General features: G+C 41.9%; 1 protein-coding gene across 3 annotated transcripts in view; it reads right to left on the reverse strand.

Annotated features, from left to right (window-relative positions):
- Window positions 1-1565: 1565 nt before the first annotated feature.
- The window catches only part of LOC100306820 (phosphatase 1L), a 35683-nt gene continuing 23236 nt past the window's right edge, over window positions 1566-14012 (reverse strand). For all 3 annotated transcript variants that reach the window (XM_014189729.2, NM_001165359.1, XM_045714301.1), the window contains 3 exon segments: window positions 7892-8066; window positions 4622-4783; window positions 1566-3942 (listed from right to left, as the gene is read on the reverse strand). In XM_014189729.2, coding sequence (XP_014045204.1) covers window positions 3590-3942; window positions 4622-4783; window positions 7892-8066 — 690 coding nt within the window. In that variant the 3' untranslated portion in view covers window positions 1566-3589.

A 14012-nucleotide genomic window follows, 5' to 3' on the forward strand; every position in this document is an offset into this window, starting at 1 on the left:
GGTCTGGATTTGGAGTCACACTCAAAATTAAAGTGGAAAACCACACTACAGGCTGATCCAACTTTGATGTAATGTCCTTAAAACAAGTCAAAATGAGGCTCAGTAGTGTGTGTGGCCTCCAACGTGCCTGTATGACCTCCCTACAATGCCTGGGCATGCTCCTGATGAGGTGGCGGATGGTCTCCTGAGGGATCTCCTCCCAGACCTGGACTAAAGCATCCGCCAACTCCTGGACAGTCTGTGGTGCAACGTGGCGTTGGTGGATGGAGCGAGACATGATGTCCCAGATGTGCTCAATTGGATTCAGGTCTGGGGAACGAGCGGGCCAGTCCATAGCATCAATGCCTTCCTCTTGCAGGAACTGCTGACACACTCCAGCCACATGAGGTCTAGCATTGTCTTGCATTAGGAGGAACCCAGGGCCAACCGCACCAGCATATGGTCTCACAAGGGGTCTGAGGATCTCATCTCGGTACCTAATGGCAGTCAGGCTACCTCTGGCGAGCACATGGAGGGCTGTGCGGCCCCCCAAAGAAATGCCTCCCCACACCATGACTGACCCACCGCCAAACCGGTCATGCTGGAGGATGTTGCAGGCAGCAGGAACGTTCTCCACGTCGTCTCCAGACTCTGTCACGTCTGTCACATGTGCTCAGTGCGAACCTGCTTTCATCTGTGAAGAGCACAGGGCGCCAGTGGCGAATTTGCCAATCTTGGTGTTCTCTGGCAAATGCCAAACGTCCTGCACGGTGTTGGGCTGTAAGCACAACCCCCACCTGTGGACGTCGGGCCCTCATACCACCCTCATGGAGTCGGTTTCTGACCGTTTGAGCAGACACATGCACATTTGTGGCCTGCTGGAGGTCATTTTGCAGGGCTCTGGCAGTGCTCCTCCTGCTCCTCCTTGCACAAAGGTGGAGGTAGCGGTCCTGCTGCTGGGTTGTTGCCCTCCTACGGCCTCCTCCACGTCTCCTGATGTACTGGCCTGTCTCCTGGTAGCGCCTCCATGCTCTGGACACTACGCTGACAGACACAGCAAACCTTCTTGCCACAGCTCGCATTGATGTGCCATCCTGGATGAGCTGCACTACCTGAGCCACTTGTGTGGGTTGTAGACTCCGTCTCATGCTACCACTAGAGTGAAAGCACCGCCAGCATTCAAAAGTGACCAAAACATCAGCCAGGAAGTATAGGTACTGAGAAGTGGTCTGTGGTCACCACCTGCAGAACCACTCCTTTATTGTGGGTGTCTTGCTAATTGCCTATAATTTCCACCTGTTGTCTATTCCATTTGCACAACAGCATGTGAAATGTATTGTCAATCAGTGTTGCTTCCTAAGTGGACAGTTTGATTTCACAGAAGTGTGATTGACTTGGAGTTAAATTGTGTTGTTTAAGTGTTCCCTTAATTTTTTTGAGCAGTGTATATATATTTTCAATAAATTATTGGACCTATAATGTTAAAAAGTAATTTACTGTGTTAAATCACAGGGTGCAGTAGCAGCTAAACAGACTGTCTGCACAGTCTTTCAAATTGTCAGGAATAACAAACAAAAACAGCAAGATTTGACATGGTAGCATTGGATTTTAATACTGACAGACTGCATTCAGCAAATTCATACATTTTGTGTTTGGCAGATTAAATGACTGACTTGTTGGTGAACTGTCTACAAGTGATGCTTGTTGCATTATCAACTTATGCATACTGTATGCACAGGTGAACAATAAACATCTGTGTATGTTTTGTTTTGACAATAAGATTAAAACTGAAAAAATAAATAAGGCAATTAAGGTACATTGTTAAATGATACATTTGCCACCTCATAGGGCAGCAGGTAACCTACCTGTTAAGAGCGTTGTGCTAGTAACTGAAAGGTTGCTGGTTTGAATACCCGACCAGACAAAATAAAAAAAATCTGGCGATATACCCTTGCGCAAGGCACTTAACCTTAATTTGCTCCAGGGGCACCGTACTATGGTTAACCCTGTACACAACACCTATCTGGTGTATATGATAATATAACATATATATTAAAAAAAAATCGAATTATGTATCTATGAAATAAATACCAAGCAGGTCACCCCTTATAGAAGTCAGTATTCAATGTCCATCCATGTCTGAGGACTCCGGGAGATAAAGAGGAAACCGGCCACTAGGGACAACAGTCTGTTCTCTTCCAGTAGGTTTGGGTTTTGCTAGGACATTGTGGATGGGGATGGCGGGTGGGCGTAAACATCTGCATTTTGTTCCAAAAGTTGCATATTCGAATCCAGCGATAGAAAGCTGTTTTTATATTTTGGTTTTAAGCCTATCCCAAACCTTAACTCTGAAAGGTTAATGTATAACCGTAATAATTCTGAGTTAATGCCTAAACATTACCCTAGCCTTAAAAATGTGGAGTTAATGCCTAAACCTTAAACATTTTGAAATTTGATGTTTGGAACAACTTTGAAATTTGACGTTTGAGAAACATGAATGAACGTCAAATTCTGAGGTGAGCCTGTGAGAGATTGTTGGAAATACAGTCGTAATAGTAGTATTCAATACAGTAGTACACTGGTAAAACTAACACACGGGTGGCCAACTATGGTCCTGAATAACCATCTATTACGGGCTGGAACAAAACCCTGCACACCCTGCTACTCTCAGAGAAAAGTTGGCCATCCTTGGTCTCTAACATGATCCTGACCTTATTAACACATCAGTAGTCTCTCCAATCATATTGCGTCATACGCATATTACTGGAAATTAGCCTTCCTGTTTCAGCTGTGTGGCCTTTAACTCAGTCGCCATGGGTAACGGTGCTTTAATAAGCAGTCTGAGATGCACCTCCCAGTCCGTACGATTCCCATGGACGAAGGCATCAACACCTGCGTGCTAAAATTCACAGATCTTTCCTAAACAAGGATAGGCTAAACAAATGTCCTATACAGGTCCAGTACCATAATTCAGTAACTTAACATCAGCTCTGTTAAGACTATGTTGACAAAAAAGGCAATGGCTGGAGCTAGATCAGGGTATAACTGATCCCGTATATGACCAAGGACATTTTTATGGACTGATACGTAAGGGCTTATCATTCCACCAAAATGAAGCCTCAACAGGTGCTTTTTCTTTTACAATTTTCTTCAGGACAGTATCAGTCCTGTGACAGTACAATACACTGCAGCAGGGTGTGCAGAGAACACTAGATCAGTGTACTGTTTGAGTCAGAGAGTCATCTTCTCAATGATGAAGAGGTGATCCCCAGTTGTGTGTTCGTGCTGAATGCCAATGTGTGAGACGGCAGATGGACGTGTGTATGTGTGAGCGTATGTGTGTGTGTGTCAAGATGATCAAGCACTCCAGCTTCTGAGTTAAGGCCATAATTCAAGCAAAAATAATCTCTCTCCAAAAGTCATAGTCAGAAATGAAAAACAAACTACATAGTGTAGGATGTTGGTGTGGGTGTACATGCGTTTCAAAGATAATGCCAGGTATGCATGTTGCAACAGTTTCCAATCCTCCCCATTGATTGCTTGCTGCACTATCCATAAGGGAGGAGAGTCTATCTATAACATAACAATAACAATGACCTCATCACCGCCTCTACTCCTCAGCCTTGCTCCCCACGGGGCCGCTCTTGAACTTGACCACCATGACGGTGATGTTGTCGGGGCAGCCGCGGTAGAAAGACTGCAGCACGATGCTCTTCGCACCGTAGTGTGGCTCGTCCAGGCGCTCGCGCACGAAACGCACCGCCTCCTCGTTGCTGAAGGCGTCCCACAGCCCGTCCGACGCCAGGATCATGAACTCGGGCTGCAGCTTGTCCAGGTCAAAGGTCAACACGTCGGGGTCGGGGATGACCACGTTGAGGTTCTTCAGGGGGTAGTCGCCCAGCGAGCGAGACATGGCCAGGATGCCCTGGACGCGCCACGAGCCATTGAAGCTGATGAAGCCCCCTGGTGGTGAAGGAATGGAAGTGCAATGCCCTTTGATTAAACTCTTAGTAATTTTATTATCTCACACTGGGACATTGGTCCTTGATTGTGTACACGGAAAAAACGTGCAGACGGAGCAAGGGAATTTCTGTATCACAGTCAAATTACATTATATCTATATTTCTATAGATATTCTATTTACCAAATCCACCTCAGCATATCAGTGCTTCCTATCATTTGTCAGAGCAAGTAACGTATTCATCTTCTCTTGCACTTCCAAAGAGGGCCAATAGGTGGTGAGTCAAGGCTGCAATTGTACAGTCTCTCCATTTGACACTAATTCATTCTAGTGATTCATCCTAGCGTGCCATTGTGATCTGCTCAAGTATGGGAAACATTTTATGTCGTCATGACATTATGCACTACCTTCCACAGCCAAGAAAATGGTATGTGTGTTTTGTTTCTGTGCTGAACACTAAGGGCCGGTTTCCTGGACACAGATTAAACCTGGTTCTGGACTAAGAAACAGTTCTCCAATTAAAGTGGTCCTTAGTTCAGGACTAGGGTTAATCTGATCCAGGAAACCCACCCCAATGTGTGAATTGACTGTGTTGAGTTTAGCTAGGTTTGACACAAACACATCTTTTTAATGTCCCCATAGTGTTGTGGTGCTGTTCACCCATGCTGGTGGTCCGCTCACCTGCCCTCTTGATCCTCTTGCGCTCCTTCAGCTGGTATGGCTTGTGGTCATGTGACAATGCCACAGCGTTTCCGTCCTTGTCACACAACACGCCTCGTGAGTCCCCAACGTTGGCCACCGTCAGCTCCCTGTCCGATAGCAGGGCCACCAGACATGTAGTACCTGAGAGAGGGAGACAGAGGTGATATTTCAATTTAAAGGGACATTACATTCCAAAACCATACATGATCTAGACAAACGATGGCCTGGGACGTGGCTCATCTTGACATAAGACTACTGTTAAGGTCTGAAAATATCTGAGTGTAATGAACCTTTAAGTTCATGTTTCTCACCTGTGATTCTCATTCTCAGAATACCACAAGCGTACCAAAGTCCGCTAACCAACCACAATACTGAGAGCCATACTGTATTTCCATCACAGCTATGAAAGTCCAGGTAACAGGAGTGAAGGCCCTAATAACGTATCTGACAAAGGTCTACCTTTTCATGTCTTCCTCCTCCATTGAAAAATCCAGTGATTTATAAGGTACTGTTTCCAGTACAGTCATCTAATCCATTTCTCAGGGCTGACAAATCTCTCAGGGCAACAAAGCAGCTTCGTGTACTCCGTGACACTGACTTTGTGTCTTGACCTTCCAAAGGTTGTCTCCATGGAGACATTTCACCCCCGCCATAATAAATAATACTACATTTGATGTATACGGCTTTACTTTTTACAGACCAAACTATAAATTACTTTACATTTGCAAAAATATTTCTCTCTCTCCCTTTAGGCATAAAGTGATTAGGATTTTTTAAAGAGAGGGTCAACTCTGACCTGCTTTAACCCTTGTGTTGTCTTAAGGGTAAAAAATGACCCGCCACTATGTTTAACAGCAATTTGATGACTTTTCCTAGTGACCCCAACATTAGAAAAAGTGAAACATCGCCTTTGTTCATATTTCCATGAAAGCTATAGACCACCAGGGTACAAAGATTGTCTTAGGGTCATTTACACACCACCAAAACCACAAAGACACACACACACATACAATGAGAAATTGAGATTGTGTGTGCTACTGATTGAATTCAGACAAAACGAAACTTTATTGTGCATGTGCAGCATCTCCCCTCCACGACCCCACACATGACTCAACTTCACAGACAAAATAAAAACAATTTCAGACAAAATAAACATTTCTTGAAAGCATTGTTTACTAATGGGGAATGCGGTCAGAGGCTATAAAGGTGCTGCAGATGACAGTCCCCCCAGTTCTCTCTTTGCTGAAGCCATGAGGGCACGTTTCAGTGCCCAACAGGTCGTAGATCAGATTTTTTCAGATGTCCAGGAGGAACAAGAGAACAATGATTTAGAAGAGGAGGAGGTATCTGAAGAAGATGGGGAAGAATACAATTCAGAGCACGATGCATCATCTTCAGATGAAGAAGAAATCCCCCAAGCTGAAAGAGAAACATTTTTGTCAAAGAACAGCAAAATAACATGGTCCTTGTCACCATATGACAACCAGGGCAGGATGGCAGCACAGCATGTCATAAGGATGAACCCAGGGCCTACAAGACATGCAGTTGCCCATGCCCAGGACATCGCCTCAACATTCTACATGTTCATCACACCAGCCATCGAAAAAATCATCCTGGAGATGACAAATTCATGGCATCAAGATATGGATGGCCTGTGACGCACAATCCAGCTAAGCTTGGAAGATGCAAGTCTACACAGGGAAGCTGACCAGTAGAGGACCGGAGAAGAACCAGGGGACGCGGGTTGTGCTTGATGTGACAGATGGACAGAAGGGGGCACAATGTCACGTGTGACAATTTCTTCACCTCTTGTGAACTCAGCCAGCAGCTCCTGAAGAGGAAGATCACCATAGTTGGCACAGTTAGAAAGAACAAGCCTGAGCTCCCCCCTGCACTCCTCGCAACAAGGGGGAGAAAGGCCTTCTCATCAAAGTTTGCCTTCACCCCACCACCACTCTAGTTTCTTACCTCCCAAAGAGGAACAAGAATGTGGTCCTCCTGAGCAGACTGCACAAAACGGCTGAGGTCAGTGATCGTGAGGACAGGAAGACAGCCATCATCCTGGACTACAACCACAACAAAGGATGCGTGGACAACCTGGACAAGGTGATTGGAACTTACAGATGCAGGAGGATGACTGTCCGCTGGCCCCTAGTCATCTTCCATAACATCATTGATGTGTCCTCATACAATGCCTTGGTGATATGGAACAAGATCAACCCTACCTGGATGCCTGATAAGCGGAACAAGAGGAGAGTGCTCCTGGAACAGCTGGGAAAGGCACTTGTAACTCTACGCATTCAAAGAAGGGAGCACCTCCCCCTCACAGCAGCCTCTGCAGCGCTTGTGGAAGCTGTTCAGGGGGCTGAATCTTGTCCTGATCCACCTGAGGCTGCAGCTGGGGCAGGCAAGAGGAGGAGATGCCAGTTCTGCCCCCCAAAGAAGGACTGTAAAACAAATACTATGTGCTGCACATGTGAGAAATACATCTGCCAAGTCCATGCACACACACTTGCATACTGTCCTACATGTGCTAATTAGAGTTGATTGATTTATGTTCTTCATGTTTTTGTATCTATTATCTTACTTTATTCATATTTATTGTTGTTGTTTGAACACCTTGTGGGTGGGGGCAATGTTTAAACAAATGGGAGAAGACTAGTATTTTGTAGTTTAATTCCTCATTGTACAGTATATAAGAATATATCACTATGTTGCCAAAACATTTCAAGACTGTTATTGTTTCCCTTCAGTAAAATGCATTCAAAACTACTTTCTGCAAATTTCTGCTACTTTTTTAGGCTATACAAGTGCAATCTCTTGCTAAGAAATGTATGTTTACACCTATGCAGTACCCTTAGCAATAATAATAATAATAATAATAATAAACCTCTACTTTAGTAAAGAAAACAATTATGACAGGTGTGTTGTAATAAAAACGAGTGGTGTCCACTGATTAAATGCAGTCTTTCTGCATTGTAAAGAGGCAAAACCCAGATATTCACAAAGTTTGTGATGAATGACAGGTTGTTTCTTCATGCAAAATAGATTTGTGGTTTAAAATTCGCCTCTCCCCCTCTGACCCATCTCTGTCCGAGTGTATCGGACTTAATGTCTTAACCAATCCGCAGTATTGCCACATTTTTAACCCGTCAGACCTCATACTCATAAATATCTCAGAGAAGGAGTGCTGATCCAGGACCTAAAAGGATAAACTGATCTTAGATCAGCACTCCTACAGTCCCTCACCTGCTTCGTCGTGATTGGCGGAGAGCTTGTCCACCATGTCTCGGTCCACAGCCAGGATGCGCTGCTCCAGGATGCTGGGGTAGGAGGGAACGCTCTCCCTCTTCTCCCTCTCATAGGACAGCAGCTGCTGCCTCAGAGACTCCGGAAGGTGGGCCTTTACATAGTCCGCTGCAGCCTGTGACAGATGGAGAGAGAGCGATGGGAAAAGGGGGGGGGAGAGAGAGAGAGAGAGCAATATAAGTATTTAGAAAGTTGTTCATCACGGTTTTGGTTGAATTTCAGTTATTTCACCGGTCAACTTTCTGATGATTGGTTGATACAATTCTGTGTTTTTACCTGTACAGCGGTACAGAATAAATCCAGATTAAATGTTTGAACGAGGCACATTTATTTTTTCTGTATTCAGCAGTGTTGTGAGCCTCCGATGCTGTAAATGACTGACAACCTGTGTCCTTGAGAAATAGTCTGTCTTAGTGCCCATATTTTACAAGAACACAGCCAGGAGATAGCTGCCAATGTAAACAGAGATTATCAGATGATTAGTTTAAAAATGTCTGTTTATATAAAGGAAATTGTTCAATCTGAATTCAAAGTCCAAACAAGTTCTTCATCTTATAATACATTGACCACAAACTACAAGTTTAAAACACAAAAAAGTATTATTGAAATACTCACCAAAAGGCATGACACCAATGTTTTCTAGGACCTACCAGAGACCTCCAAACAAAAGCTATACATAGTGCAAGACCAGAGAAATGATATTTGACGAGCACATTTTATACCGTATGAAGAAAGGGTTTCAATGTGGTAGGCTGTCTACAGATAATTCATGTGTCTATATACAGCACTGGGTGAATGGAGGCAATATGTAAGAGATTTTAATATGCATGCTCAAATGCACACTTGGTGGCTTTGCTAATTTCCAAGAAAAATGAATGAATTAATAATGACTAATCAATTACCATGGGCCAAACCCGGTGGGCATGAAGGTTAACACTGGTTTCCAGTGATGTTAAAGACACTGTCTGTTTCTCTTTGTATATTCAGATTACTGTTATCTGAGTAAGAACTGTAAATATCCTTGGTTTTACTACACGTAGAAATGTGATTTCAGTTGGATTTAAAGAGGTGTATTTTCAGTATTTGACTGATTATTTCTAGGTCTTCGCCAGGTGTTCTGTGCTGAATTATTCAACAACCTCTCTTCCTCTCCATTCCTCCCTCTTTCCTGCTCTCTTTTTTAGCCTCTTTCATTATGTTCACTGCCTCCTTTCTCCTCAGATCATGTTCATCACATTGAATATTAATTCAGCTGCTGGAAGTTTATATATTTCATTATAGAAGCGTTCAAAACTCTTAAAGACTTGAGACTCGACACACTCATGTCGTCGTTTGCATATTATTACACTTTGCAATCAACAGTTCTTGTGTTTTAATCAGTCCTGTAATCAAGCCATCCAATTAACCGAGGCAGATGAGATATTAACGAACAAACTAATTTCCCTCATGGTGTCATTGTATGCCGATGGTTCATGTTTTCTTTTAAAACCACAATTGGAGTCTCTCCACGGCCTCATAGAGGATCTAGATACTTTCGCTGTCCTCTATGAATTAAAACCAAATGACGTATTGGATCACAAAAAAAATGCACATTTTACATTACCATGTAGTTTACCAATAAAATGGTCTGACAGATGTGGACATACTCGGTATACAAATCCCAAAAGAAAGAAATGATCTCACTCCAATACAATTTTATAGAAAGTTAGCAAAAATAGATAAGATCTTGCTACCATGGAAAGGAAAATACCTGTCTATTTGTGGAAAAATCACCCTGATTAACTCTTTAGTCATATCATAGTTTACCTATTTGCTTATGGTTTTGCCTACACCTAGTGACCTGCTTTTTAAATTATATGAACTAAAAATATTACATTTTATTTGGAACGGCAAGCCAGATAAAATTAAAAGGGCCTATTTATATAACGAATATGAATTCGGAGGGCAGAAATGATTAAATATTAAAGCATTAGACCTCTCACTAAAGGCATCAGTCATACAAAAGTTATACTTAAATCCAAACGGGTTTTCTAGTAAATTGGTACTAATGTCTCATCCTATGTTCAAGAATGGCCTTTTTCCCTTTATTCAGATTACACCTGCCCACTTTCAGTTGTTTGAAAAGGAAATAATCTCGAAAATATCTTTATTTTTTTAAACAAGCCTTAGAAAGTTGGTTGCAATTTCAGTTTAATCCACCTGAAAAGACAGGACAAATAATACAACAAATATTGTGGTTAAATTCAAATATACTAATTGATAAAAAAAAAAATGTTTTTCGAAGAAATGTTTAAAAAAGGTATAATTTTAGTGAATGACATTAGTGGTGGAGTTATGCCACACATGCAGCTAACACAGACATATAGAAATGTCTGCTCTACCCAAAATTATAACCAACTAATTGCAGCATTATCACAAAAATGGAAGAGGCAAGTAGAAGGGGAAAAAAGTAAGGAACTTGTATGGCAGCCCTGTATTAAAGAACAGAAATGGTTAAAGAAAAAAGTGTGATAAATAAAAACATACGCTAATTTCATTTAAGGACCAAAAAACTGACAGCTGTGCCATATAAATTACAAAATAGTTGGGAAGAGATTTTCGATGTACCCATTCCATGGCACATGGTTTATGAATTGATACGCAAAACAACGGCAGATACAAAACTTCAAAATTTTCAATTTAAATTACTATACAAAATTCTTGCAACCAATAGAATGTTTATATATATATATATATTTATAACATTGGGGATATATATGGGGATACAATCTTCCCAGCTCTGCAGATTCTGCTGTGGGGAGGCAGAGTCATTAGATCATTTATTTTGGTATTGTCCATATGTAGATCGTTTTTGGTCACAGGTCCAGGAATGGCTGAAGAATTGCAACATTTGCCTAGAACTAACGCTGCAGATAGCAATACTGGGTGATTTGAAAAGCCATAATCAATCAATAATATATTATTTTAGCAAAAATGTTTATTTTTAATTTACAGTCTGTAGAAGCTATGAGAATAGAAAGCTTCAATTGTTTTGTGAAGCATCACAGCACAGTTGAAAAATATATGGCAAATAGAAATCTGAAATGGATGATGTTGAGAGATAGATGGGAAGGGTTGAATGGAGCTGAAGGGTGGGACTAATAACAAGATAAACAATGTAAAACATACGGGGTCTGTAAAATGAATATAGGTCCAGAAATGTTGTGAAATAGTACAGTTAAAAATAGAAATCAAACTGGATGGACATCAGAAATAGAGGAAGGACTAAAAACAAACAAAAAATAACTATTGTAAAATAGACTGTCTGTAAAATGTGTATAAGATGAATAAATTGAAGGTAAAAGCCTAAGTGTTTATTAGTTTACTCCAATTGGGGGGATCGGTGGTAGGGTTTGCGGGGAATAATAATAAAGGTATATTCTTTAAAAAAAATATATATATAGGTATGTGTATGTATATATGTATGCATGCGTGTATGGATATATATATATATACAGTGGGGGAAAAAAGTATTTGATCCCCTGCCGATTTTGTACGTTTGCCCACTGACAAAGAAAGGATCAGTCTATGATTTTAATGGTAGGTTTATTTGAACAGTGAGAGACAGAATAACAACAAAAATATCCAGAAAAACGCATGTCAGAAATGTTATAAATTGATTTGCATTTTAATGAGGGAAATAAGTATTTGACCCCCTCTCAATCAGAAAGATTTCTGGCTCCCAGGTGTCTTTTATACAGGTAACGAGCTGAGATTAGGAGCACACTCTTAAAGGGAGTGCTCCTAACCGCAGCTTGTTACCTGTAAAAAAGACACCTGTCCACAGAAGCAATCAATCAATCAGATTCCAAACTCTCCACCATGGACAAGACCAAAGAGCTCTCCAAGGATGTCAGGGACACGATTGTAGACCTACACAAGGCTGGAATGCGCTACAAGACCATCGCCAAGCAGCTTGGTGAGAAGGTGACAACATTTGGTGCGATTATTCGCAAATGGAAGAAACACAAAATAACTGTCAATATCCCTCGGCCTGGGGCTCCATGCAAGATCTCACCTCGTGGAGTTGCAATGATCATGAGAACGGTGAGGAATCAGCCCAGAACTACACGGGAGGATCTTGTCAATGATCTCAAAGCAGCTGGAACCATAGTCACCAAGAAAACAATTGGTAACACACTACGCAGTGAAGGACTGAAATCCTGCAGCGCCCGCAAGGTCCCCCTGCTCAAGAATACATATACATGCCCATCTGAAGTTTGCCAATGAACATCTGAATGACTCAGAGGACAACTGGTGAAAGTCTTGTGGTCAGATGAGACCAAAATGGAGCTCTTTGACATCAACTCAACTCGCCGTGTTTGGAGGAGGAGGAATGCTGCCTATGACCCCAAGAACACCATCTCCACCGTCAAACATGGAGGTGGAAACATTATGCTTTGGGGGTGTTTTTCTGCTAAGGGGACAGGACAACTTCACCGCATCAAAGGATGGGGCCATGTACCGTCAAATCTTGGGTGAGAACCTCCTTCCCTCAGCCAGGGCATTGAAAATGGGTTGTGGATGGGTATTCCAGCATGACAATGACCCAAAACACACGGCCTTGGCAACAAAGGAGTGGCTCAAGAAGAAGCACATTAAGGTCCTGGAGTGGCCTAGCCAGTCTCCAGACCTTAATCCCATAGAAAATCTGTGGAGGGAGCTGAAGGTTCGAGTTGCCAAACGACAGCCTCGAAACCTTAATGACTTGGAGAATATCTGCAAAGAGGAGTGGGACAAAATCCCTCCTGAGATGTGTGCAAACCTGGTGGCCAACTACAAGAAATGTCTGACCTCTGTGATTGCCAACAAGGGTTTTGCCACCAAGTACTAAGTCATGTTTTGCAGAGGGGTCAAATACTTATTTCCCTCATTAAAGTGCAAATCATATTATAACATTTTTGACATGCGTTTTTCTGGATTTCTTTGTTGTTATTCTGTCTCTCACTGTTCAAATAAACCTACCATTAAAATTATAGACTGATCATTTCTTTGTAAGTGGGCAAACGTACAACATCAGCAGGGGATCAAATACTCCCGCCCCCCCACTGTATATTTACCCCAAAAATATATGGTGGATTGGAAATGATGCAGACAATTACATTGATGGAAGCAATATTCTTTCCACAATATTAACCTGATCCACCCCTAAAAATGTTTTTTTTTTTTTATTCACTCATGGTGATAATTGTGGGAGCAGATTGATTTGAGAGAAGAGGAGCATGTAATGAGGAAGTGAAATGGAATAAAATAAATGATTAAAACAGTCTTCATTAGTCACCAGTGTGAGTAATCTCTCTCTCTCTTCATTCGTTCCATTTGTTTGGGAGGAACACAGGGAGTCGTGAATAGTGAACAGTAAATGTAAAGTTACCCATCCAAGAGCCCAAATGACTAAGCCATGTAAAAGTCAATTCAGCATTCAACCTTATTTCATTCAATTCAATGTATATTTTGCATCTTGAAAATGTCTGACTTTGGTGATGAAGGCCATTAAACTGCGAAAAGATTGAAAAAAAGGATAGAGTTGAGAATTTGCTACATATTTGCAGTTTAAGGACACACTGCTCAGACAGAGACAAGCTGTTCTGTACACAGATATTTGTTTAGGAGACATTTTGCTCCTTTTGATACCAGGGGACAAAGCAAACATTTATTTTAACTCGCAGAAAATAATTTGGAAAAAAGCAATTGAGCATGTGTCCTCACATTTACCACAAACCCCTCTTGCGACTTGAAGGCAGACTTCTACAGACTTGGGTAACTGAAAGGTTCATACTGAAAAGGTGAACATTTAGTCCACTGAGTGTGTTGGGTTTGTTGCTCTCTCCAACTAACACATCTCTGTTACTCCCACCACGTTTGCCAAAAGAGCTCAGCTCAGGATAGGTTAATTCAACAGCCCCGGCCCCTTCTGACAAAAAGTTCCACAACACATACCCATATGCATGCGCTTATAACTCATTCACTCAGCAACATAGTCTACTGTGCATGTTTCTCTTGACGTGCCTCTGGCAGTACT

The sequence above is a fragment of the Salmo salar genome, chromosome ssa03 (assembly GCF_905237065.1).
Source record: "Salmo salar chromosome ssa03, Ssal_v3.1, whole genome shotgun sequence".
NCBI lineage: Eukaryota > Metazoa > Chordata > Actinopteri > Salmoniformes > Salmonidae > Salmo > Salmo salar.